Source organism: Chinchilla lanigera, unplaced genomic scaffold (assembly GCF_000276665.1).
Source record: "Chinchilla lanigera isolate Chin_1 unplaced genomic scaffold, ChiLan1.0 scaffold00093, whole genome shotgun sequence".
In the NCBI taxonomy this organism is placed as follows: domain Eukaryota; kingdom Metazoa; phylum Chordata; class Mammalia; order Rodentia; family Chinchillidae; genus Chinchilla; species Chinchilla lanigera.
Window position 1 is genome coordinate 3,533,586 of NW_004955494.1, and position 25,283 is coordinate 3,558,868.

The window sequence follows — 25,283 nt, forward strand, 5'->3', positions numbered from 1 at the left end:
ACATAGTGAGTTCAAGGTCACAGAGGACTGCAGAGTAAGGCCCTGTCTCAGAAAAAAGTAATCTGCCACGATTTCCTGGTCTAGGGGACTGTGTTTGCCAGGTGCCTCAGCAGAGAGGTACAGGGCAGGGTAGCATTGTAGGTAAGCATGCAATGCTGGGCTCAATTCTGACTGCGCCTCACCCAACCTGTGACCAAAGCCAGCAAACGACTCAAGCTCGCCGTGTCTGCTGTTTGTTGCCTTTAACAGTGACAAGGAAAGTAATTTTATGTTTTACTGTGTAGTCCTGCTGCAAAGACTGAAGGTGATTATACATCCGCACCACTTTGAATACTCCGATAAATGTCACCCGTATGTGGTAGTCAGTGTCGTGGGAAGAACAGAGTAGCAGTTTTCGTATATGTGGCGTTTTTCACTCTGGAGTCAGTAGTGAAAGAAGTCATGGAAAGTTTATTGGAGATGAGGTTTGACCTTGGTCTTAAAGGACAGAATTGATTGGGATTAGTAATAGAAGTCAGAAACACATTCCAGACAGGACCCTGCAGGGGTGGGGGTGTGGGTTTGTATCTGATCCTCTGGCATTGTTTTCTCCGCTGGGGCTGATTTCTTTCCTTCTTAGCTCCTTGCTTCTTTTCATCATCTTAAAATGATGAAAATCATCTATTGCCATGACAACACAATGCAGTCATGAGCTCTTGCGGCTTTGCTCCTTATTCAGAAGTGATGTCTGTCAAGGCCATTTGAGCAAATATTTCTCATTCTACTCCTATCACTGTCTCTTTTGCTTCTATTAACCAGCTCATAATGGGATTGATAAGCTATCAATAATAATTAGATACAGTGGTAGACAAATCCCAGTAGAATGACATAGAAGCCTGAGGAATCACAGTAGCAATCTCAAACGTGTGCTCCTTTCTAAAGTGACTCATTTGGCGGCCCCCCACTGTTCTCTAATCTGCATACAGTGTTTAGGTGGAGCACAGAGATTTCTAACAATAGAAGAGATTAGAAGCAGAGCCATCAAAATAATTCACCTTTCCCAAACCAGGCGCATGCAAATCCAAAGGAGTGAATAAGTCAGCATTAAGCCCTGTTCACATTTGCTAGTTAGGCTCCAGGTCTTCTCACTACAAAGGGGGACCCATGAGGAGTTTATGCTCCTCTTAGTGCATACAGGTATGACATGAAACTGACAGGCAGGACTCCTTGGCCTCTTGGGTGGGGTGGATAGACTCACGGCCTTTCGGGTTTCCATTAGGGAGCGGGACTTAAATTCAAAGCCATTCTTCAGGGACAGTGACTGACTGATTCGTGAAGAGACCATTGTACCTTCAGAAATTCCAGTTAAGCTAGCTTCTCCACAATTTTTTTTTTTTTTTTTTGAGACAGGGTCTCACTATGTAGTTCAGGCTGACCTTGAACTCACAGCAATCCTTCTGCCTCAGCCTCCCGCGTGCTGGGATTACAGGTGTGTGCCACCATGCCCAGCCTCCCCACAATTTCTGAATTTGAGTCAAGAATTCCAAATGAGCCCAATTTGTATTTGAGACCAGGTTACAGTTTGATCAAAATTAATATTGTATGTTTTGCTTGTTTAACTTGCTCATTTTCTTAACTACTCAGAACCTAGTGAAGTATGAGCCACAAGAATTGGTCAGATCCACGTTTACCTGTGAGGTACACTTAGCAAACACATGTGTTTTCTCTCCAAATGAGTAGTGGATCAAATCCTATTTTAACTGCTAAGGGATCCTCACAGTGGCCCTGTACTTCTGTAAGTAATCGCTCTGTACTCCCTAATAGGTTTCGGGTAGGCTGCACTGGCTGGATGTAACAGGTTACCCAGCCTGCTGTCCAGTGAGTAAAGGGGCCACAGAGCTAGGACCAGAGCACTGCCCACAGAACATACACCTGAGCGGGACATGTCCGCAGTTTGTGAGAAAGCCGAGGAGCTGCTGTGCTCTAGGACCTGGGACCAGGAGCTAAGTGGAGTCATGGTCCCCGAGGGGGGGGGCAGGAGGGCTCCCGTCAGCAGTGCCACAGCACGCAGCATCACACAGCTGTGCTAGCAGCAGTCTTTTCCCTGTACCTGCCCACCCAGGAGACAGCCACAGTGTCACCAGGCCTTGTCTTTCTAAGGGGCTCCCCTTCCTTCCCTTCCTCCTTACATTCCCTCCTTTACACTCTCCAGCTTCTCACGCATCTCACTAGTCTCAAATACCTTCTAGGCTCCGGGCTCCTGCCCGGAGCCCACTTTCTAACTCCTGTGCCCGCTCTCAGCTGCCCCCACTGGATGTCTGGTTTTTTTGTTTTATTTTTGTGGTACCAGGGATCAAACCTAGGACCTTGCGCTTGCCAGGCAGACACTTGTGCCACTGAGCTATATCCCCGGCCCCCCACCCCACTGGAGGTCTGCAGCCAGCCCTGCTGCAGCTGTACAGCCCCGAGCACCTGAGACCAAATCCCATTTACTTTTCTGTTTGTGAATGAATGAGCCAGTGGGCTTTTTTAAACTGAGGTATCATTCATGTACTATATAATTTCCCCATCATTCAGTGCCATTTTATATGTTCATTTTTGAGATTATGATAAAATATATGACATAAAGTTTGCCATTTTAAGCATACAATTCAGGCAACATTAATTATACTCATAGTTTGTATAGCTACCACCATTATTGATTTCTAAAACTTTTCTATCACCCCAACCATTAGAAATTCTGTCTCTGTTACCAACCCCCACTTTTCCTCTGCCCCCCGCCTTCCCGCCTGTATTGTTTGTATGAATTCACCCATTCCAGATACTTTATACTTTATTTGTTTCTGGCTTATTCCCCTTGATGTTTCTAGGCCCTTCTGTACTGTGGCAGGTATTAGACTGGATGACATCCTACTGCATGGGGACAACATGTGTGTTCATCCATTCCTCCGTGGGTGGACGCTCAGATTGTTTCCACCTTTTGACTATTGTGGATAATGTTGCCGTGAACACTGCTGTACTGAAAAGTACCTGCTTGAGTCCCTGATTTCATCCCTAGGAATGGAATTGCTGGATCATACAGTAGCTCTGTGTTTAGCTTTTTGAGGAGCAAGCATAGGGGCTTTTCTGCATTTGCAAGTGAGAAATGTGGGCCTTCATTAATTAAAATTTATTTCATCTAAGTTAACATGAGGAGCTGTAAATATATGCAACCAGTTCATTCTTCCCCATCTTTTCGGTTCTTAACAATTATCTGCATGACTCATTTGACAGTTAATCATGGAATGCTTTGTGACATCCATTATTCTCCTTAACTGGTAATTTTAAAGCTTTCGCTGTTTAACTTGTCATGTTGTTATACAGTCTCCCACTGAGATTTTAATCTTCTCGAGGGCAGAGACGTGTATTGTATTTCTCTGTGCAGGTATTCCCTGCGGCACCTACCAGCAGCATAGATCTCTGGGATACCTGGTGACTTGTAATTATCTTTCATAGCATCTTCTGGTTTATGCACAGGGTATGGAAGAAGAAACTTGCAGTGAGTCCTTATGCAGACAGAACTCCCCTCACCTAGATAGCTTTTCTGCAAACCCCACATGTTCCATAAGGTGACACAACTGGTTATAGTGCAGGTTGAGTGTCCCTTATCCAGAATACTTGGGACCAAAACTGTTTTGGATTTCACTTTTTTTTTTTTTTTTTTTTTTTTTCAGATTTTAGAATATTTGCATATCCATAATGGGCTACCTTAGGGATGGGAGCCAAGTCTAAGCATGAAAATCATTACGTTTCATACACAACGTATACACATAGTCTAGAGGAAACTTTATGTGCTATTTTTTACTGTGCCTACATTTTGATTGTGACCTGCTTTATGAGGTTAGGTATGAAATTTTCCACTTAAAATATTGTGTCAGCTTTTAAAAAAAATATGTCAGCACTCAAAACACTTTGAATTTTGGGATTTTGCATTTTTGAATTAGGGATGTTCAACCTAAAATATAACCACAGTAGCCAACATTTCTGGCATGCTTGCATTACTGTGTGTTGCACACTAGTCGCACTATCAAAGTGCTCTACTTGTATTTTCTCACGTAGTTCTCAGAACAGGCCTGTGACATGGGCACTTTATTACTCACATGTTACTGACCATGGGAGGTTGAATAACCGCCCCAGACCTTGTCACCAGCAAAGGCCAAAGTTAGACATCTGCCTACAGCCGTATTCATACTCAGACGCAGTGAGGAACCTTCTGCCCTGAAAAAGAGAATGGTGCACAGGCTGAGGGAGTGGGGCCAGGCCTGGCATGGCCTTCATCACACCAGCCCTCCAGTCTCTCACAGCCCTGCTCCGTTCTTGTGCATAACCTTCTGTCTGGCTGCCCCAGACCCTAGGCATGCCCACTTCTGTGCTGCCCCGTGGGTGCTAGACATCAGTTTTGGAAAGAGCCTGGACCCTCACAGGGTCCTTGGGAGTCCATCAGACTCTGTAAATGCCAGCTTCTGCCCTTACCAAATTAGTAGGAAACTAACGAGTTTGCTTAGGCAATTGTTATTTCTTGAAATGATCAATATACAAAAATAGAAGGGCATCCATTTTTAAAACCTTGTACAATAAGTAATAAAGTCCACATCCGTCATCCAAGCAGCTGGGAGGCAGACAGGATTGATTCCCAAAATGACTACACTAATATAAATATCTGAAAAGAAGGTGCGAGCCAAGAGCCACCCTAGATGAATTCCAGGTAGCAGCTAAAGGCCTGCGTGGCCTCAGCGTTCAGGACCTTTCCACCAGGCCTCCCCTACAAAGAGTCAGAGGTCCTGGGTGGCCTTCACACAAGGCAAAGAGCTAGCAGAGGATGTCAGAGCCTCCCTTGTCACCCGTCCCTACAGCTGCAACCTGGTTTGTTGGATATCACATTCCCTCCTCCTTAAGCTTTCCCTGTCTGCACAGCGCTGGTCTAAACTTAACCATTTCCCTTCCAGCATCAGTGTTCTCCTAAACTAGGTCTTCTGACGTGGTCCTACATCTCCTCCCAGTGACCCAGAATGGGTTGCCACATAGCTCAACAGAGTCTGCCACACAGGGAGAGTCCAGGCTTGCGTGTAAGCTCCGCACCTTCCAGAAACACCAGCCCCTTCCTCCTGTTTCACATGTGCCCCTGGCACTGCTTAGACAGGTGATGTTTGTGGGCCCAGCCTCCCTCACCTGTCCCAGAGCGTGCAAGGGGCATTTCACACATGGATTCTCTGTAACTGCCTTTTCACCAGTCTGGCTTCTCTCTCTACCTTCACAGCACTGTCTCCAAGCAAAGGAAAAACGTCATCAGCTGTGTCACAGTCCATGACTCTCCGTACTCCGACTCCTCCAGCAACACCAGCCCCTACTCTGTGCAGCAGCGCACCGGGCACAACACCACCACCTTCGACACCAAGGGAGCGCTGGAGAACCACTGCACTGGCAACCCCCGAACCATCATCGTGCCCCCCCTGAAAACCCAGGCCAGCGAAGTACTGGTGGAATGTGACAGCCTGGGGCCAGGTAATGGGGGAGACATCTGTCTTGAGACTGCTTTTCTTGTCTTCTGCTAAAATGTGAGGATCAGGAAAATAGAAAGCACCCAGTTTTTGCAGATGGTCCTTATGTAGCACTTTGTTCAAGTAGTCAAGGTAGAAATCTTTTTTTTTATTATTGAGATGTGGTCTTGCATGTAGTGTGGGCTAGTCTTGAACTCACTATGTAGTCCAGGCTGGTCTCCAACTCCCGGCAGTCCTCCTGCCCCAGGCTCCCATGTGCTGAGATTGCAGGCGTGAGTCACCACATGAAGTACATCTTGGGTGTATTGAGCAGCATCCATTCAGTATTGCTCCTGCCTTAGCTCACACTGGACAGAGTTGGAGACTAACCCAGAAGAAACCTGCATCTGCTTTTCTACTACATGCTGTTACAGCTGCAGCCAAGCAGTGCCTTGAGGGTGACCCTGTTTCGAGGGGAGGCACACACGCTGCTAAGATTGTCTAGATGGCAGAAGTGGCTCACAGCTAGACAAATGTGAGGCGAGACCCCCTGTCTATCACCAGAACTTGCTGCGGGAAATGGGACCTTCCTGAGCGGTCAGCACACATCCAGCCTGGAAGGGATGGGCTGTTCCGCTGCTGCCGCCAGGGTGCAGAGTAGTGCCTAGGAGGCTTCTGTGGGGACTCTTCTGGCCTAGGACAACACCTGTGACAGCTCCCTTTTGGCACCAAGGACTGTGCTTGAAGGGGAAACAGGAGGAGCCTCGGGCTCTTTCTCCCTCAGTCAGCACCCCAACCTAAAGCAGCAGGGGTGCAAGGCTGAGGAAAAGCCCAGCAGTCAAATTCCAGGCAGGCTGGGGCCAGGCCACTCAAGGCCAGACACCTGCCCTTGAAGCTGTCTTCTCACCCTCAGAGTTCCTGGTTCCCCAAGCAGGGCCTGGAGCTCATCATCGCGGCTGGGAACGCACCCCGTCCCCTGTGCGTTAGCCAGGACACAGGGCCCGTAGCAGCAACCAGTGACCACTAGTATTGCTAGCACGCACCGAGTGCTTTGGCACATGCACTTACTAGTGAGCAGCAGATATTGGCAGTCTACATGTGGGAGCCCACTGAAGCTTCCATGGAGCTACTACTATTTCCCCAGTTTAATGGGTGAAAAAATGCAGGTGCAGAGAGGGTGGCCCAGCTGGTCCAGGGCCCTGTGACCGGACTCTGGTGCTCTAAGTGCTCTCCCCACCAGGCGCAGGCGGGCCATGAAGGAGCAGCTCTTCCCAGGTGGCCGGCCCAGGCGTGACCAGTGTGCTCCTTTCTAGCCCGCAAATCCCTGCGTGACACCGACCTCAGCTTGAGCCATGGGTGCTTTGCCCAGCCCTGTGGGTCCAGCCCTGGGGGAGGAATCACTAGGTGACTCTTTGTCCCTTTGGGGCCCCTCCTGTCCTACCACCTGCCGAGCTCTGATCTAGCCCCAGTCTCCTGGCCCGCAGTGACAGTAGCAGGGAAATGCCTGGCTCTGTCTAGTGCTGTCCTTCACAGCCCCAGGCTGTCACCCCCTTGAGCTTCTTGTCCTCACCTGGAGTAGTCATGAAATGCCCGGCGGGGGGAATAAGCGCAGAGAGGGGTGCCACGGCTGGGCCCAGACATCGCGCTCCTTTCACTGCTGCAGAGCAGGAGAGCACCCAGCTCAAGCATGGCAGCACACAGCTGCTGAGTGAGGGACAAACAGGCTCTGCTGGCAGCCCACGCTCGACTTGCTCATTTCAACCCCATGCTGGGTCCACAAGAAGCCCTCCTGCCCCCAGGTTTTGGGGACCATTGGGAGCCTAACTAGGTTGCCATTGGCACAGCACTGGGTCTCAGCACCCTGATTCCCAAGCACAGATCTGCTCTGCCATGTCCAGGTTGGTGCTGGGCTCCCAGAAAGCTTAACGGGCCAAGTCCCAGCACCCTGCAGAAGTACTCTGACACAGCGGGTAGGTGGGGCTCAAGGCTGCCACTGCACAGTCAGCTTTGTGGCCTCTGGTAGCTCCCTCCCTCCCCGGTAGAGCAGCGCTCCCTGTACTGGGGCAGGTCTGATGGGGAGAGGGAACCCTCTGCCTGTCTCTGGGTTTCCGGTTCCCTTTGCCTTTCTCCTGGGGTTGAGGCCTTCAAAGGCACTCTTCTGTCTTCATCAACAATTAATATCAGCGCCCTCTCTTACGTGCCCTGTTCATCTTTGACTTTGATTTCATCACCTTGGGACTTGCCATAGAATTGATCCAGCCCGGTTCAATCAAGGGCCTGAGTCTGATCTTGTGTACAGCCCATTATGTTTAACTCTTTCTACCCCCAAAATGACCGGTGTCAACAGTTTTATGCCAGCTGCCATGGGACACCTCACCGAGTCAATGGTAGGCTTTTTTTTTTTTTCCCCAGAGGCCCCTGTATAAACCTCCTGAATTTTTGCTGCCAAACAGCCTGAGACATGGACCTGTAGAAGTGAGGAAACTCATTGCCTTTCTCTGTGAACATGTGCCCCCTCCCCTTGGGCAAAGCCTCCTTCAGTCTTGTTCTTGCACTAGAATCAGTGAGTGTGGCCTTTGCCTGTCATCTGCCTCCGCCAGCAGGGACAGGCATCCCCGGGAAGCCAGCTGCTCCCAGCCAAGCCCAGGACCCCCGCCCCTGCTGGCTCACCTGCCCTGCTTGTGCAGGGCCGCCTGCCTATACTGCCTCAGAGTTTTCTTCCCAGTTCCCCTGCCTGTAAGCAGTAGAAACCGTCCTGCTACCACAGCACCCGGGGGCCCCTGCTCACGGGACCTGGTGGATGGTACTGTGAGCCACACAACACAAGTCTGCAGGCCTTTCTTGCTCCTGCTGGCATCTCAGCCAAGTGTTAGGCCACCCTCCCATGGAGGAACTGAGATGTAGGCACCTCAGGGCAGGCAGTGGTGGTCCTGCCTGCCTGGCTTTGCCCCAGCCCCTGCTAAAAGCCCAAATGAGCACCGACCACTCGCAGCAGGGCTCCCCCAGACCGAGGTGAGGGAAGATCGCTCCACACCAGCCCCTTGTACTCTTAGACCTCTGGTCCTGCTCAAGCCACCCACCAGCACCTTCACTGCTTATCCTCCTGCCTCAGCCTTTCAGCTCCTCTTTATTCCAGCTCATTTCGTCTGTCCCAGGCGGCACCTAGCCCCAGTGCCTGGCCCAGCAGGAGCTCGGAAAATACTTCCTTTAGGACTAAGGCCACCAGCTTGCTGCATGTGATGGTTCACACCTGTGATCCCTGCATTCTAGGGACCGATACAGAAGGATCACAAGTTCTAGTCCAGCCTAGGGAGCTTCGCAACTTAGCGAGACCCTGTCTCACAAAATTAAGAAAAGGACTGAGGATGTAGCTCAGTGTGAAGGCCCAGGGTTCAACCCTCAGTACTGAAGGGAAAAAAAAGCCCACCAGCGCTTTAAGGGCTCCTTGGCTCCCACTGCTGGGCACCTGGTGTCCGACCCGGGGCAGCCTGCCTCTCTCCTCCAGCCCCTGGCTGGCAGCCGCCGAGTCTGTGCAGCCTCCTTGTCAGCAGCGTGGAGGAGACAGGCATCATGTTTGGCCAAGTGCATCTGCCCAGGAGAGGGCCTGGCCCAGAGCCACCCACAGGGCCACCTTGTCTTCTGCTGTTCGTCCTGGTTGCTCCGTAGGTAGCACTGCAGGCACGGTCATGTCTGAGCCTCATATTACCATGACAGGACCCAGCAAGGGTCCCTCCACACGTTTCCTAGGTGCCACTAGCAGTGCCCCCCAGGAGGCCACAGGTGAGGCCTGCCTGGGCTCCGGCTTGCCTTACCTACCCTGTACCTGTCCCTTTTGCCTTTGCTTCTGCCCCTGCCTTTGCAGCCCCATCACCCTACCCTGCCCCCAACTGAAGGAGCAAGGGGAATCCACTGCTCATCTAGAGTCCAGGCCAGATCCCAATGGGGTCCAGAGGCAGGCCCGATTGTGCCTGCCAGTCTCGGGAACATGTCCTTCTCGGGGAGCATCTGGAGGGGAGCATCTTCCCAGCACCTGGGAACCAGCCACTGATCTGTCATCTCTCTTCCTGCCACAGTCAGCACCAGTCACCACTCATCCTCCTACAAGTCCAAGTCCTCCAGCAATGTGACCTCCACCAGCGGTCACTCTTCAGGGAGCTCATCGGGAGCCATTGCCTACCGGCAGCAGCGGCCAGGCCCCCATTTCCAGCAGCAGCAGCCCCTCAACCTCAGCCAGGTAAGCCCAACCCCCGAAGACTTTAGCCCCCTCGTTCTTCAGCTGTGCCCGAGGGCCAAGATCCTCACCCGCCACCCAGGCTACACCAGGAAGGACCCAGAGTGGTGTGACACTGGGTGGCTTCTCTCCCCTGGATCATTCTTGGAGGGAGGTGGAACCGTGGTAGCAGGCTGACACATAGAGGGCCTGACAGTGCCATCTCAGCCCAAGGGTGGCCTGCCTTTTGTCCCAGAGGCAGGGAGATGCCAGACCAAGAAAGAGTTTCCTAGCATCTGCACAGAAAGGGAAGCCTCCTGTCTCTCCTGCAGCTCCTCCTCCTCGCATCCTCCGAGTGCCTGGCCCCTAACAGCGCCTCTCACTGCTTGTCCTCTGCAGGCTCAACAGCACATGGCTGCGGACCGTGCCGGGAGCCACCGACGGCAGCAGGCCTACATCACTCCCACCATGGCCCAGGCCCCATACTCCTTCCCCCACAACAGCCCCAGCCACGGCACCGTCCACCCCCACCTGGCCGCCGCTGCCGCCGCACACCTCCCCACACAGCCGCACCTCTACACCTACACGGCGCCCGCCGCCCTGGGCTCCACCGGCACCGTGGCCCACCTGGTGGCCTCCCAAGGCTCCGCACGCCACACTGTGCAGCACACTGCCTACCCGGCCAGCATCGTCCACCAGGTCCCCGTGAGCATGGGCCCCCGGGTGCTGCCCTCACCCACCATCCACCCGAGTCAATATCCAGCCCAGTTTGCCCACCAGACCTACATCAGCGCCTCGCCAGCCTCCACTGTCTACACTGGATACCCCCTGAGCCCCGCCAAGGTCAACCAGTACCCTTACATATAGACACTGGAGGGGCAGCGGGAGGAGGGGCGCGGGGTCGCTTCCGCTGAAGGTGCGGCACACCAACAGTGCAAGCGGGCTGGCGGGCAGGGTGGGGGCAGGGCGCAGAGAAACTTGAACCAGGCCGTGGAGGACTTAGAGCAGAGAACATTGTAAAAGGAAGGGATTGAGGAGGGGAAGTCTATGCTTTTTATTTTAAAAAAGAAAAAGGAAAAAAAAAAAAGAAAAGAAAACATCAGTCATAGAAAAACACAGCTCATGAACCCATTCTGCATCAAACTGGAAAGGCGAAGAGAGCCACAGGAAGATCCCGGGAGCGAGGGGCCCCAGTGTCTGAAGAACTTTACCTATGAATTTTTCAGAGATTATTTTCTTATGGCAGCAAGTGACACTGAAGAAGTTGCTGTCAGGGACACCTAATGGGAAGTCTGGTAGATTTTTAATGAATTGAACAGAAGAATTAGGGATTTTTCCAGAACTCAAAAGCGTCAACGTCCTTCCAGGGTGTGAGGCCACGGCTGAATTCAGGGCCCGGGGCGCAGGGTTTGGTCTGGGGGAGCTCAGTTCCGGTGCACTTGTCAGGAGCGATGGGGAACAGCCAGGCTAGTGGGGGAGCCCTGAGAGAGGGACTGGTTTTCTCTTTCTGAGTACTCTGGACAAATCCCTAAGCAATGTTATTCCTCAGATGTCATTAATAATGTGTGTTGCAAACTTTAGTTGTTTTTTTTTTCCTTTTTTTTTTTCTTTCCTGAAGATTTATTTTCTCTTTGAATCAACCCCCAGTCATGTAGCATAGGGCTAGCGGTTGTCTCCGACACCCTAGTAGAATGTAGCACTCGACCCTCGACCCACGTCCAACTCCAGTGATACCAATGGGCTGTTCCTGTGTAGTTGCACAAAAGCTGGGACAGCGCAGGCATGGAACCAGTGCGGTGGTCCAGGCGAGCGGGTGTGCGCGTGTGGGTGCGAGCGCGGTGCCGCCTCCCTGTGTCCCCCGGCCCCGCCGTCACGGCCCTCGGTCTTGACTTCACACCATTCCCTCCTAGTGCCTTACCGAATGACAGACAGACAGACAGACGCGTGTGAGGACTTACTTCCACTGGTACGCAGCGGCGGGCCAAGCTTGTCAGCAGCTGCCTCACTCTTCCGTTGTGCTGTGGTAACATTTTACTCGGGTCTTTCCTGCTTTGTAGTTTCCTCTTTGTTTCATGCCGTTGTTTCTCTTGGGCTGTCTGCAAGCAGGATGCCAGGGAAGCTGGCAGGACCCAGAGGCCAGAATTCAAGGATCTTGAGCACTGTATGGGAGCCAGATGGTGGCGGATGCTTCTGATGACAGAAATGGTTTTTATGGAATTTCCCTTTGGGGCCAGAAACCCAGAGACACCGTACCCTTCACTCCTACGCTTCTGTGCCCCAGCTCTGCCATGTGTGGGACCTGGGGTTTAGGGGTATCACTTGGCTTTGCCAGGCAGTGGCTTCCAGCCTCCAGGCCCAGCACAGCTTCCTGTGGCCGGCTGTGGAGAGGCCCGGAGGCCAGGGCTCTGTCCCCCGTGGCCCAGCCCCTCCCTGGTGTGCTCAGACCCACACCATGCTTTTCTCTGCCGCCAGCACCGTGTAGAAGGGCTTCCACTGTAGACAACCACCAGCCTGTTCCTGCTGAACTCCTTCCTCTCATTGCCCAGATCTGCCCAAGACACGTTTGGATTTTGGTATTTGAGGGGTCTGGTGGGCAGAAGGCGGGAAGGCCGCTGGTGAGGGTGACCGTGGTGCCTCCGCTGCACTTGGGAAAACACTCGCAGACAGTGAGGTCACCAGAGTCTGCCCTGTGCCGCCTTTGTGCCTCTGACCCCTGGAGTTTTCTCAGGCTTTGAACGCTGCAGGCGGTGTGGTGGGTGGGGAGCAGTCCCAGCCGCTCAGAGTGGACAGCTCTGAAGCTGGAAACTAACGCAGCTTTCTGTGCGGGGGCGTGCTTACAAGGATGGCTGTGATTGTTTGGCCCTGGCGTGGAGTCCTTAACCCACCCTTCAGCCATGTTCCCAGGGCACAGGGGTCTTCTGCTCAGCAGCCTGTCCTCCTCTTCCCTTCCTTTACCTCCTCCCTTGCAGGCCCTGAACGATATACTGTGAAAGGGTTTTCGCAGCGATGTCCACCGTCTTCAGTAGCGAAGCCGTGACTTAGCTCTTAGCTGTGAAAGAACTCTGGAAACTTCCTCACCCCAACAATACATTCTTACTTACCTTACGCAGAAATAAGTCCCCAAGCTGGAAGTGGCTTAGGGCAGGCCTTGGGCCGAAAGGAAGGACAGCACAACCTGCACAAAGCTGGGCACGTGCTGGCACACAAAGATGTGGGGGCAGCGTGGCAACAGCCCTGCTGCAGGGAGTCTCATTCTCTCACCATGATCAGTACCAGCATCAGCCGGAGGCGAGGTGGCACCCAGCCTGAGACCAGGAGCTGGGCAATTTAGAGGGGACGATGGAGCACCCAGCTGCCGCGGACCTGTGGGCAGCAGGTGGCAGCCGCGTTCCCTGGCAGCTTCTCGTACCGAGTCGCACGGCGTCGGCTCAGCAGCCTGCGTTTGCCACCCTGGGCAGGGCGCTGGCACGGTGCAGGTCTGCTCTCTTAGGGCAAAGATGACCTGCAAGTTCTTTTCATTTCCTTTTGTCTCCTTAAAGAGAAGCTTCTCACTCTTTCTCCTGAAGTTTTCTTTCCTTTTCTCCTCCCAGACAGGAGCGAAAGTTCCATGCTGCTCATAATGTTAATATTATCATGCTGATTATTTTATTTTTGTCATTGCCATTGTAATTATGATTATCATCCCGTTGCTATTTTAGTCAGGGTTTTAAATGCACATTTATTGCAAGCATCTTTGTGTTTTCCCTTTAATATTTAAACTTATTTTATTATGTCTGTGAGTATCTGAGTAGACTGGAGGGACACACAGATGTCCAATTTTGTCAAACAAAAAAAAAAGGAAAGACCCAGGATTTAGGAAAATTGTTCCTGTCATCTCTGTTCCACAAACAGCCATCAAGAAAGACCCACCCCAGAACAAAGTTGGAAGAAGGGTCACAACCTATGTCTGCACAGTGCAGCCTAGGCTCTGCGCAGCTCAGTCCCCACAGTGTATTTCCCTGGGCTCCCAGGGAGCCAAGGCCCGAGGAGGTAGCTTGTGCGTTTGGGGCTGCTGGCACGCCCCTTGGACTACTGAACCCTTAGGCAGTGTCTTCCCCAGTTCTCTCCTCTCCTGTGCATCTGGATCTGATGGCTACACTCAGCCTGCCTCACCTCTGCTACATAAGCCACACAAGTCCCTCTTTTCCCAGAGCTGGCCCAGCACCTTTGCAAAACACTCCCCTTTCTCACGAGTACACCCCGAGTGTGGCTTACGTCCCCTCCTGTAAGCCACTGGTCACGAGAAGCTGAAGTAAAAGTTGTGGGCAGCTGGTGCCCCTCGGGACATTCAGCCCCACTCTTCTTCCGGAGGAAGCAGAGAGCCCTCAGCAAGGTCCAGCAGCTGTCCAGACATCGCAGGCCCCGCCCCTTCATCACTGGCAAATGGAGACCCACAGCATAGCCACGTAGCCAGCCCCCTGGGCTCTGACAGCCTCAGCCCATGCTGTGGGTGATGGGATGCCTGTAGGCTGCCCAGCAAGCCCAAAAGCTCCCAGCCCATATGAAGAAAGGCTTGACACAAGCCACTTCTCTGAGCCGAAGCGAGTTGTTGGGCAGGGGATAGACACTCGGCAGATGTTCGTGCCACCCCGTCCCCACCTCACATCCTCTTCTAATCCTGAGGGCGGAGCCGTTGCGTCAGAAGCTGCAGATGGAGATCCCAGCATGCTTATTAGCACCTTACCCAAGTCCCCGCTGGGTGCTCCAGTACTGGGTCCCCTAAGCAAAGCTGCCTTCCCTCAACCAAACTCAAGTGGAGACACCCACCTCCTCCCTATGTAGACCCCAAATTCCCCAGCACATCCTCTACTCTGGCATGGGCTCCACCCTTCCTCAGGGAAGAAAATGAGCAAGGAAAAGTGGCAGGGACAGGTCAGGAGAGACATCCGGTTGGAGCCTTGTGAACCTCAGGTCAACCCGTTTCTGCATGCGGAGTTCTCACTGACCTGTCTGGGCGCTGGCCCATGCATCTCTGCTTAGTTTGGGAGATTTCCAGAGGAAAGGAGTGAGCAGGCCCTGGTGGGCGAGTCCGGTGTCGATGCCAGTTAGCCCTGTGGGGTGCAGCAAGTGGTTGGCTCAATTCAGAGGAAGGACGCTGGAGCGAACGGCCAGTTGCGTCCTGGGCTGCATGGACATGTCACGCCTTCCTGGTGGCTGGGTCTCTGGGGTCCGGAAGCCAGCTGTGCTCTGTCCTCCCAGCCTGAAGTACCCAGCCTGCCCAGACGCCACCGTGTCGGTCAGAAGGTCAGGAAGGGGAGCACACCTGGCAGGATGATGTCCCTTGACTCAGTCTTGGGAGTTGCAGACACTCATTTTGGAACAAGCTCGTGGAGGAGGAATCGGGTCACGTGAGCGTGTGTGAGTGGGGAGCGCAAACGTTCTTGGAAACCGGAGTGCGGAGACGAGGAAGCTTCAGGAAGTGTTGCTGATGGTTCATGGTCGCTAGAACGACACAGGTCCCCGCCGTTGTCTGGCCGAAGGCAGGTAGGGTGGGGCACAGCTGCGCTTGCTAGCCTGCCAAGGAGCCACCAGGACAGAAAGCGGAAAGAAAATAGCTCGTTGCCCTCAACTAGCAGAGAGAATGCAACAGAGAGCGAAGGCCCATCCGCAGGCCCCGCCTGGCCCTTGGTGAGGCTGGCAGCAGCCATTTGCCACAACACAACCCAGCCCGGGACGCACAGGCTGCTTTCCCGTCCGTGTCTTTTCTTTCTAATGTTTGACAGATTTTCAAAGGGGAAGCCTCAAAATGGAGCAAGCCAGAGATGTCCTTATCAAATTGGAAAGGGAAGCAAAACTGTTCCTTTCTGTAGCCAAAGAACCCTTCTCCAAGTCACATCCAGAGATGAGAGTCTGGCGTTCCTCTCTCTCCCTTCCAGGCAATAATGACAACGTTGGTGACGCAGTTCCATTTGTCTTTCCCTTGTGTCCTTTTTAAAATTGCTTCTTTGATAGCATTTATTTTTAAATTGCACTCATCCTGGAGAGGAGTGGCAGAGACCCTACGACACGCTGCTACAGGGAAGGGGCGGCGAGCAGGCCGGGCTTGGACACCTCCGCTCCACGCCTCACGACAGTTTCTCATCTCCACACCAGACTCAGATAAATCTCAGCCAGGCCGCTGGAGACTGGAACATGGCAGAATGGGATTTAAATGCAAAAAGAAACCTCGCAAAGGCTTTTCACGCTGTGGCTTGCTTCGCAGAGGTTTCTCGCCTCTTCAGTGCCGCTGCCCAAAGACAGGAGAGCGTGGGCTGAGCCTGGTCCTTCTCTTCAGGCTCCATGAGAATGTACAGCGACGTGGCCCTGGGAGCACCCATCACACAGCCGCAGCACACAGGGCCTCCTGGCCCCCTGCTCGACTCCCACAAGCCTTTGAGAGCCCCTCATCTCAGACCCCTGCCGGACAACAGTACACACGCTGCCTCTGTTCAAACTAGCAATATCCCTTAGGTAAGGACAGCATTTGTTAATGCTTGCAGTACTGCAGGTCTTGTGCCAAGCCCCTTAGGAGTTCATCTCATGGCACCATCTCTCTCTCTCTCTGTCTCTCTCTCTCTCTCTCTCTCTCACACACACACACACACAGTTGGCAGGCAAGGCAGCTGACTTGGTGGCACGTATTAAGGAATACAGTGGTGGTCCAGAATCCCCACGTTCCTAGTCACTTTTTGTTAATCAGAACTTTACTAAAATGTGATTTTGCTTCACTTTTTTTCCACAGCAAAGCGTGGCCTCATCTTTCTGATGGCCCATCTACCAACACGCCCACGTCCTGTGTGCCAAACACTGTGTGCGGAACTGCTCCCTGGTTGTCTTATCTCATTTTGTCTTCACATTATCCTTGTGAGACCAGCAATACCAGTCCCTCTACTGAAGAGACGTCAGGTGCGCAGGGCTGGGAAACCGCCCGGGGGCCACCCGGCTAGTAAGCGGGGAACCAGGGCTTGAGCCTGAGTCTGCCGGCTTCCGGAACTCCGCATGCAACCGCCAGCCTCAGCCGTTTGCTGTGTGTCTGTTGAAAAGAAAGGCTTTAAGGAATGTCACTCTGTGCAAAAAGAGACCCTGGATTGGATACAGGCAGAGGGGCAGAAGTAGTTTGACTTCTAAGGAAAATCTCTGGGGAGTTGCTTTTGATTCCTAGAATTCCTTTTAGATTTCTTTCCAGCAAACCAACTAGCTTTAGTGATGCTGCTATAACAAACTCTTAGGAGAGTAAAGGGGAAAAAGTATTCTTTTCTTCTTTTAAAAAAAATAATTTTTCTTGCTTATAGTTCACTCTAGAAAGGCAATACTAAAGGTATATATTTTTTTCAAAATACTATTTTTTACTGCACTTGATAAATATGACAGCTCTGATCTCTGCAATAGATCCACTCTTCAGCTCTGGGCAGAACCAGAGGCAGGGTTCACACCAAATTTGTAAATACCATGTGTAGGTCTGATGTTCAGCAACGTTTTTCTTTCTGTTAAAAAAAAAAAAGAAGAGGAAAGACAAGATGGCTTTTAGAAAGAGGAGTACAATTAAATTTTTCTTTCAAGACAGATACCCTTCTCCAAGAAACAGAAAGCGACAATTATATAAATAGAAAAATGAGCCAACTTTCAGGAACTAAAGAAGAGGGGTCTCTGGCCCTGGTAAGCGATTAATGATAACGCAGATGGATTTTCATTTTGGTTGAAAGGCAACAAGAATTGAGAAATGCTTTAGGACTAGATTTTTAATTTTCCAAAGAACTATTATCATGTGCTATAAAGCATCTGCTTGGTTGTTTGGGGTAGGTTTGTTTATTGCTTCTTTTTTCTTTTAAAAACTCTGTTGACCGGCTCCGGGCTTATTCACCTAAACCCTTAGGTGGTTTACACAAGTTCTGGAATCTTTTAGAACTTTGACTCCATTGGAAGCAAACCCATCTAGTCAGAATTTGAGATCCTGGTTGGTGTCAATAGGTGTTCTGGAATTCTGACAGAACACCTAAGGATTTGTTTTAGAAGGTTTTAGATACATTATCTTACACAAACTGTGACCTAAAATGGCAATAATTACCTCAAATGTGGGCATTCATCCTGGTTTTAGCCTTTTTTGAAATCACGTAGCCAGCTTGATCTTGAGATTTAAAAAACTATGAATTCTGTGTGGGCTAAAAATAATGATTAATGCATACCCTGGTTGTTGCTTAAGTGAATTCTGACAATAGTTCATCTTTACAGAAGAAATTAAACCGAGGAGGAGGTGATTCTTTGTGTGTTGTAATCAAATATGTTTCAACGCACACGCGGCGTATGTGCTCTTAGCTACTGTAAAATGCTGTTTAGCCTTCGGAGATACCAAGTGAGTCTCACTTTAAATGAGTAAACGAAGTAATTGACTATGGATACTTCAGCATATTTCTGGCTACATTTTATAGTTAAAGTGTTTTATAGTTTACATTTAAACTGGTACTTTTTAAAGAAAATTTCTGTTTATAACTGACACCTCCAAATCCCAGCAATTGCCTCCGTAGGAGGAGGCCGTGTCTCCCCAAGGCAAGTCTGTTCTGCCTGTGCTGTCCTGTAGCCCAGTGTGTGCACTCCCCTCCGTAACATTGGTGTCCAGGTGAGCTTAAGAGAATGAGAAAGGAAGTCAGGATAGAGTGGGAAGGGTCGGGCCCCAGCCGGGCCAGAGGTGGGGTCTCATCCGTATCAGATCCACGCTTGTCTGCGGGCCCCTGACACCTTGGAAGAGGTGGCAAAAACTGACCCCTGCTCCATTGAATTTTTTTTTGTCTTGATTTGAATATTTCACTTGTTCATAGATCCACTCGCTTCCACCCACTGGGCAGTAAAAAGACACTGGGATTCAGGTGGCCCCAGAGACCCGGCTGCTACTTCCTGGGCCCCCCAGTGATAGTCTGAGCAATGTCGCACAAGAGAACAGCACACCCCATGCCTGTACTCACCGGCTGGGGTTTCTGTGCATCTGCTGTCTTGTATTCATTCTCTCCTTTGAACAAAATCAGTGCAAAAGGACGCGTCTACTCTTCACCCATGGTCAGGCGGAGCTGTGAGGCCCGGCTCAGTGGGCGTGAAAAGTAGGATCAGTTCAGAGACTGTGAGCTGCTGAGCCCAGGGAGCTGGGGACACAGGGGCGCTCGGGCTGGTCCCCCAACGCCTGGTGCGCAGAGGGGCATGTGACAATGAGAGCACTTCAGGCGGACTGGGAATGCCAGCTTCCTGAAGTCTTGCTTGGTTTTTATTTGCTCTTGTGCCACCACCGAAATCTGGAGGAGCTGCTGTGACCTCAGGTGTGGTCCATCCCTCTCACAGCTGTGACCTCGAGAGCGGCAGAACCCTGGGCCCGGGGAACTCTCTGTTCCCGCCACAGCTTGGCTGTCCCCGGCCACCGCAGGGCAGCAGGGTCTCGTCTGGGTTTCTTGGTTAGGACTGTTACTGTGGAGTACTCTTATCCACCCTCCTACCTGTCTCCCGCCTTCGTGTGTGCATGTGCGTGTGTATGTGTGTGTGTGCTTTTCCTTTGCACTAATTAACCAAATGAATTTTGTGTCATTGTCTTTGGGGCTCACCCATATTTTTAAAAACTAGAGGTATAGAAATTGGCTCTTTTTTATTACTTGAAAAGTGTGTTGTAAAGAGGGCTCTGATATTGCTCTCTTAGCTCCCTTTCAACCAGGTCTCCAAACGAATCTCTCCTGGCACTGCCCCCCCCAACTTTCCTTGTGTTGGGTCACTGTCCCCGTGGCCACCCCTGCCTCGCCCTGCTGTCACCACAGCCCCATGCCCAGGCACCCGGGACTTCAGGAAGCTCGAGAGCCAACCCGAAAGGCCCCGCTGGGCTCCAGGGACGCCGGGCTGTGCGTGAGCCCCCTGGTTCAGCTGAGGAGGAGGAAGTTGGGAAGTAGAAAGTGACTGTGCCGTCTCTGTAGCCTTTGCGGCTTTGCATGGAGCTAGAGCATCCCCACCCCGCCCTTGCAAGGCGATGGCCCTGTGTGCACCCCCACAGCCCTCCGTGGCCCTGCTCATCTCAAGCTTCCTTCCGTGCTTTCCCAGGGCACAACCATTTCTAGCCCCCAAAGCATCTCTTCACCCTCTCCATGTGCATTTTTTTAACCAAATGAAGTAGATGAGAAAGGCACACTCTGGGGCCGCAGAAGCCCTCGTTAGTGGAATCACTGTATAGATAGAGCTGTTGATATATATGTTTGTGTATATATATCAAACCAAATTCTGATAGGAGAAGATAGCTTTATGGCTGAGGAGGAAGCGGAGCCCTCTAGAGGTCGGAGCCAGCCTTAGCACGCGCGTCCCCGCTCCTTCCTTCGCGGGCCGTGGGGCTGGGCCTGGGGCCCACGGCGCTCTCTGGTCCCCAGCATCAAGGGCACCGAGCAGGACGAGGGGTGGCCGGTCAGAATGACTGGAAGTTTCCATCCCATTTTGCTTTGACCACACATATCGAGCTGCAGCCTGATATTATATCACATTTCCAAAAATGATATCCATTACGATGGAAAGAGAGCGGATCTGTAGAATTGTTTACCTTCCAGCTGCCCACGAGTTCAGGACACTCTGGATGGACAGGCACACTTGCCAGAAAGCCAGGAGGAAGAGGAGGCCCGGCGACACCCGGGCCCCAGCCCTAGGCACACGCTCCCTCCCGAGGTCCCCTCGCCCAGGTCTTTCTCTACCGGCTCACCTTAGCTCAATCTCAAAACCCCACGAGGCCCTGGTCCGTTGTGTTTCTCACTGTACGGTTTCTGTATTAAAAGTGTTAATCCATGTTAATCTGTGTGAAAATTATTGCGTGCAACAGTATTTTCTCGTGTACCTCTTTTCCCTCTGTGAATTGTCCCACTTTTCTTTTTTATTTATAAACGTCTACTTTTTTAAAAGACAAACCAATGTGTTGTAGACCTCTATGTAACTATTCCTTAGTCTCATATTATAGGTATGTTATAAGAATGGATATTTTACTTGGCTTTAGAATGTTTTACAAGAAAACTAATTCTTAACTGATCAAGTCCTTGCTACTAAAATGCTTGTGTTCCTTCATCATGATGTCGTGTGCTTCTAAATTAATAATCATTTTCGTTGTAGAAAAATGGAGTGAATTTATATTAGTCTTGGAAACTAATAATAGCATTGTAAATTTATGAGATGATTTTAACAGAAAAAATTATAGAAGAATATAGTTATTTTAATTGTAATATTACTAACTGTAGGGTGAGAAGGGGGGTCCTGTTGTGGTGAACTATGTTATAGCTTGTTACAGTTTCTTTTGATCATTTTTTCGGTCTCTGAGGTGAAATGAGTTATTAATTAAAATTTGTAAACTCACATATGCATATTGTATATGTGTAGAAATGTAATCACACTTTGTCTTGGAATTACATTAAACTGTTTGGAGTCACTGTACGCTCTGCCTGGCATGCTCCTTTGTCCCACAGCCGCGCGGGTCAGGAGGCTGGGGAGGTGGCCGCGGCAAGGACAGCTCCCGGCCTCGGGTACGATGCGCAGCCCGTCACCACGTGGAACGCTGACAGGAGGACCGGGCGCTGCAGGTGGCGCTGAGCTCCTTCTGCTGATGCCTGTGCAGCTGGGGTAGCCTTCACCCACACTGTCCCCGCACTCTGTCCCCACAACCCAAGGCACATGTCGTCCGCTGTCCTGTGAGCTGGCCAGCGCCTGACCTTCCATCAGCAGTGTCGGGCAGCTGGGGAGCACCCCTCCCGCAGAAAGCCTAGGGCCCCACGTCCTACTCCACCGTGGTGCCCATCTTCCTGGGTAGCTCCTTTTTCCTAGTTATAGTAAAATTCATCACCAGGACCATTGTAAGTGTACAGCGAGTAGCATTCCCAGAACTTCATCACAGACAGAAACCCGCACCATAAACAGTAACCTTCCCTGCCCCCTCCCTCAGCCGCTGGCCCCCACCATCCCGCCTTCTCCGCTGAGAGTGCCTCTGCTGAGTGTTTCATACACATGGAATCCTCCCACATTTACCCCTTGGTGTCTGGCTTAATTTAGCCAGATGTCTTCAAGCTTCATTCATGTTATAGCCTATATCAGAATGGCCTTCTTCAGGGCTGAGTGGTATTCCACGCATGGATAGGCTCTTTTCGGAAGCAAGCTTGGGTCGCCACCCTTTGTGGCTATTGTGAACGGTGCCCCTGTGAGCTCCGGTGAGCGAGTATCAGCGCAGATCCTGCTTTCCATTCTTTTGGAGATACACGCAAGGGAATTACTGGACCATATGTAACTGCTGACATCCTGGGGAACCATCACACTGTTCCCCATGATAGCTGTGCCCTTCGCAGTCCAGCCAGCCACAAACGGTTCCGGTTTCCGCCCCAGTGCCTGTCCTGTCAGCCATCCCCCTGTGCCCTGTGCCTTGGGCCCTCCGGATCCCCCAGGGGTCTCGCTTCCCGGCCAGGCCCTCACTGCACCGGCTCCCTGCACCCCTTGCTGTGCCTTCACCAGGCAGCACAGAGCCTGGGCTGCTAGCCAGGGCCCCTCAAGGCCACCTCAGCTAAGCCCCGCCCCTGGTAGCGGCCTCCCCCCTCCCCCGCTGTCGTATCCTCAGAGCCCCTCACCCCCCTGCACCCCGCCATCCGGGGACCTTCGCTCCTCCAAAGCATCCCTCCTGAGTCACCTCCCCTGCAGAGCTCGCCCTCCTTAGCTCTGGGCCCTGCTGACCTGGGTTTCCAACCTCACGACTGATCCCTCTCACCCCCTGCCTCACTGGCAACACCTCTATCTTCCTCCACTGTGGAGCCATAGAACCCTTGATGTCAGGATTCGTCCTCCATCTCTGCTTCTGGGCCTCGGTGACATGCCAGGCCGAGCAGGTGGCCAGTAAATACTCGGGGGAAGAACAAACTGCTCAGCCCTCCTTTCCCCCACCAAGCTACCTGTGCGCCTTCCGAATCATGCACAACCCTAAGCTACCAAGGAGGCTGAAGCAAGAGGGTTCCAAGTTCCTGGCCAGCCTGGGCAAGTTAGCGAAACCTTGTCTCAAAGTGAAAGAGAAGGAAAGAGAAGAAGGAAGAGGGTTGGGGATGTCGCTCATCAGTAGATCACCCTGGGTTCTATTCCCAGTACGAAAAAATAAACATCAGCTCAGCCAGGACTTCAGATTACACAAAAATCTACACAAATAATTTTGACCAAACCAGAACTCGTCCGTCACACATTTTACTATTTATTTTTTAATTAGAACAGCACCTCCAGGATTCCTATCTGTGGAAAGAGGTAGGGAAAACAGCTCACTCAAGTGCGCCCAGGTAGTTATTGAAATCTAAAGGGAAAAAACAAATGAACCTTTCTTCCAGATATGTTGATTGTCTCAGGTATTTTGTCATAGTAACAGAAAGCTGACTAACATGTTACTGTCAATGCACACTCGATACTAGGGGAATTAAGAAGGGTAAGGTACTCACTTGAGCCAACGTGAGCCAAAGCAGAACTCTAGACCCTATAACAAGAGCACTTTCCTGGCTGTTAAATGGTGCTCTCGGACCTGAGGGGGATCTCTGGCTCCCAGGTCACAAAGCTCCCTTACTTTTAGGTGGGTTGCTGGGTGGTGGAGGCCATACCCTACCCTGTTCCTAACAGCCAGCTCTGAATGTGAGGGTTTTGTGTGGGACTCTGGCTTCCACATCTTCAATACTGAATGTGTATAAAGCACAGCACATGGGAGGGAGCATTAGACATAGTGCTGGCACATCTCTGTCCCGTGAGCTCCCTTTCAGTCTCTGCCTCCTGCTCTGAGTCAGGGAGGGAGACTCAGACCTCTTCCCTCACCTTCCACACGCCCTGAGCGACCAGCGCAGGCCATGCACACCTCCTGCTAGGAAGGAGGAGTGGGGGGCGGGCTCCATGGGGTCTTGGTGCTCTCTAACCTCATCTGAGAATGAAAACATCCCATGCCAAAACCAGCCTGGACCTCATCTGTAAGCAAGAAACAGCCAGCAGGAGCAGGGCCTTCCCCAGCATCTGAGATCAACCATCCATTCCTTCTGTCATGCGTTCATTTAATTATTTTTGGTATTTAGGGTCTCACTTTGTAGCCTGGGCTCAAACTCTTGGGGATCCTCCTGCCTCAGCCTCTGGACACTGGAATTATAGGCATGCAGCACCACGCCAGGCTGAGATCAGCCATTCCTTAAGTGCGCTTGTCTCACATGTGCACATCTGTAGAAGGTGCAAAGTTCTTTCTCCGGTGACACTGTATTTGATGCACTTCTAAAACAATGCTAGGCTCGGGTACCCTTGTGCTGAAACCCCGGCGCCCCCTCGTGTCTTCCTCTATTCTGTTTCAGTGTTGTCTTTCAGTTTCATAGCCGTGGCTCTCAGAACCTTTATCCAGGGATAGGGGTGCTGGTAAGAGAACCGATTAGCTACTGAAGCAGCGAGGAAAAAAAAAATCCACGCTTGGAGAAAGCCCTGCCGCAGGTCACAGGCCACAGAGAGGCTGCCGCGGGTTTGAAGCTGTCACAAGCCGCTGAGGCATGAGGGAGAAGGCCGGGGAGCAGCCAGGCGGCTCAGGGCGGCCCGGGCTCAGACAGCGCTGGGCTCAACTGCAAGCTCCGCTGTCGTCCGCCGGCGGCGTCTGGGAACCAGCTCACCTCTGGCTCAGCTGTGTGAACTGTAAGGTGGGAATCGCGTCGCGTGCGGTGAGAACCGGCTGATTATTCCCCAAGCGCAAACCAAGCCCCGGCCTCATCCTCCTGAGCAGCCCAGTTTTATTTCTGGCTTTCTTCACAGAGAAATATTACCAGGCCTGAGCCCCACCTACAACCCTCTCACACAGTTACTTGCACTGTCTCCCTCAGTTTCCGGCCAGATGGGAAAGATCTAGGGAGGGGGATCCTGAGGCCCCCGAGACTGCTGGGCCGCTGGAGGCCCTGTAGCCCCGACCCCAATAAAGCCCTGTGGGACAAAAACACAAAAGAGCAAAGCACAAGCCTTTTTATGAGTACACCCCTGAGTTTTTAGGCTTCTTCACTGCAGCAATTAGCCTACCTTTATATAGAAATTAGTTCCTCAAAGTGGAGTACTTGTGTAACAAAATCTAAAATAAAATACATGGCACTGGCTTAGAAGTTGATCAGAAAAAGGAAACTGATTTCAGGGGGTGGACAGATGACACCTCCTGTTGTGCCTCAGTGAAAGATGGGGTGACCCACTGCCACCAGGAAGCAGGCCACGTCACGACTGACTCCGTTAGCTCCGAGAGAAGTGCTAGGGAAAGGTTAGAACGTGCACCTTGGCTTCCTTCAGGAGGATTTTATAAGAGAGAGAGGAGCTTCAGAAAAAACAAGCCCAGCTGCACGATGGAAACAAGACACAATGGAATTCAAATTTCGGGAGGCTAAAGAAGTGAAGGAGTTGCATCAATAAAAAATAAGATGGCAGGGAGTATGGGTGACACACACCTGTGATCCCAGCACTCTGGGAGGCTGAGGCAGGAGGGTCACAAGATCAAGCTCACCCTGGGCAACTTAGCAATTTAACCAGACCCTGTCTCAAAAAACAAATAGGGCTGG

The 25,283-nt window shown here is 51.7% G+C and overlaps 1 protein-coding gene across 7 annotated transcripts in view; it reads left to right on the top strand.

The window, feature by feature from the left end:
• Positions 1–21,150, top strand: part of Hipk2 (homeodomain interacting protein kinase 2) — a 188,910-nt gene extending 167,760 nt beyond the window's left edge. For all 7 annotated transcript variants that reach the window (XM_005405436.2, XM_013504951.1, XM_013504952.1 and 4 more), the window contains exons 13-15: positions 5,276–5,520; positions 9,569–9,729; positions 10,105–21,150. In XM_005405436.2, the coding sequence (XP_005405493.1) occupies positions 5,276–5,520; positions 9,569–9,729; positions 10,105–10,572 (874 nt within the window). In that variant the 3' untranslated portion in view covers positions 10,573–21,150. The remainder of the gene's footprint in view (positions 1–5,275; positions 5,521–9,568; positions 9,730–10,104) is intronic.
• Positions 21,151–25,283: the final 4,133 nt, after the last annotated feature.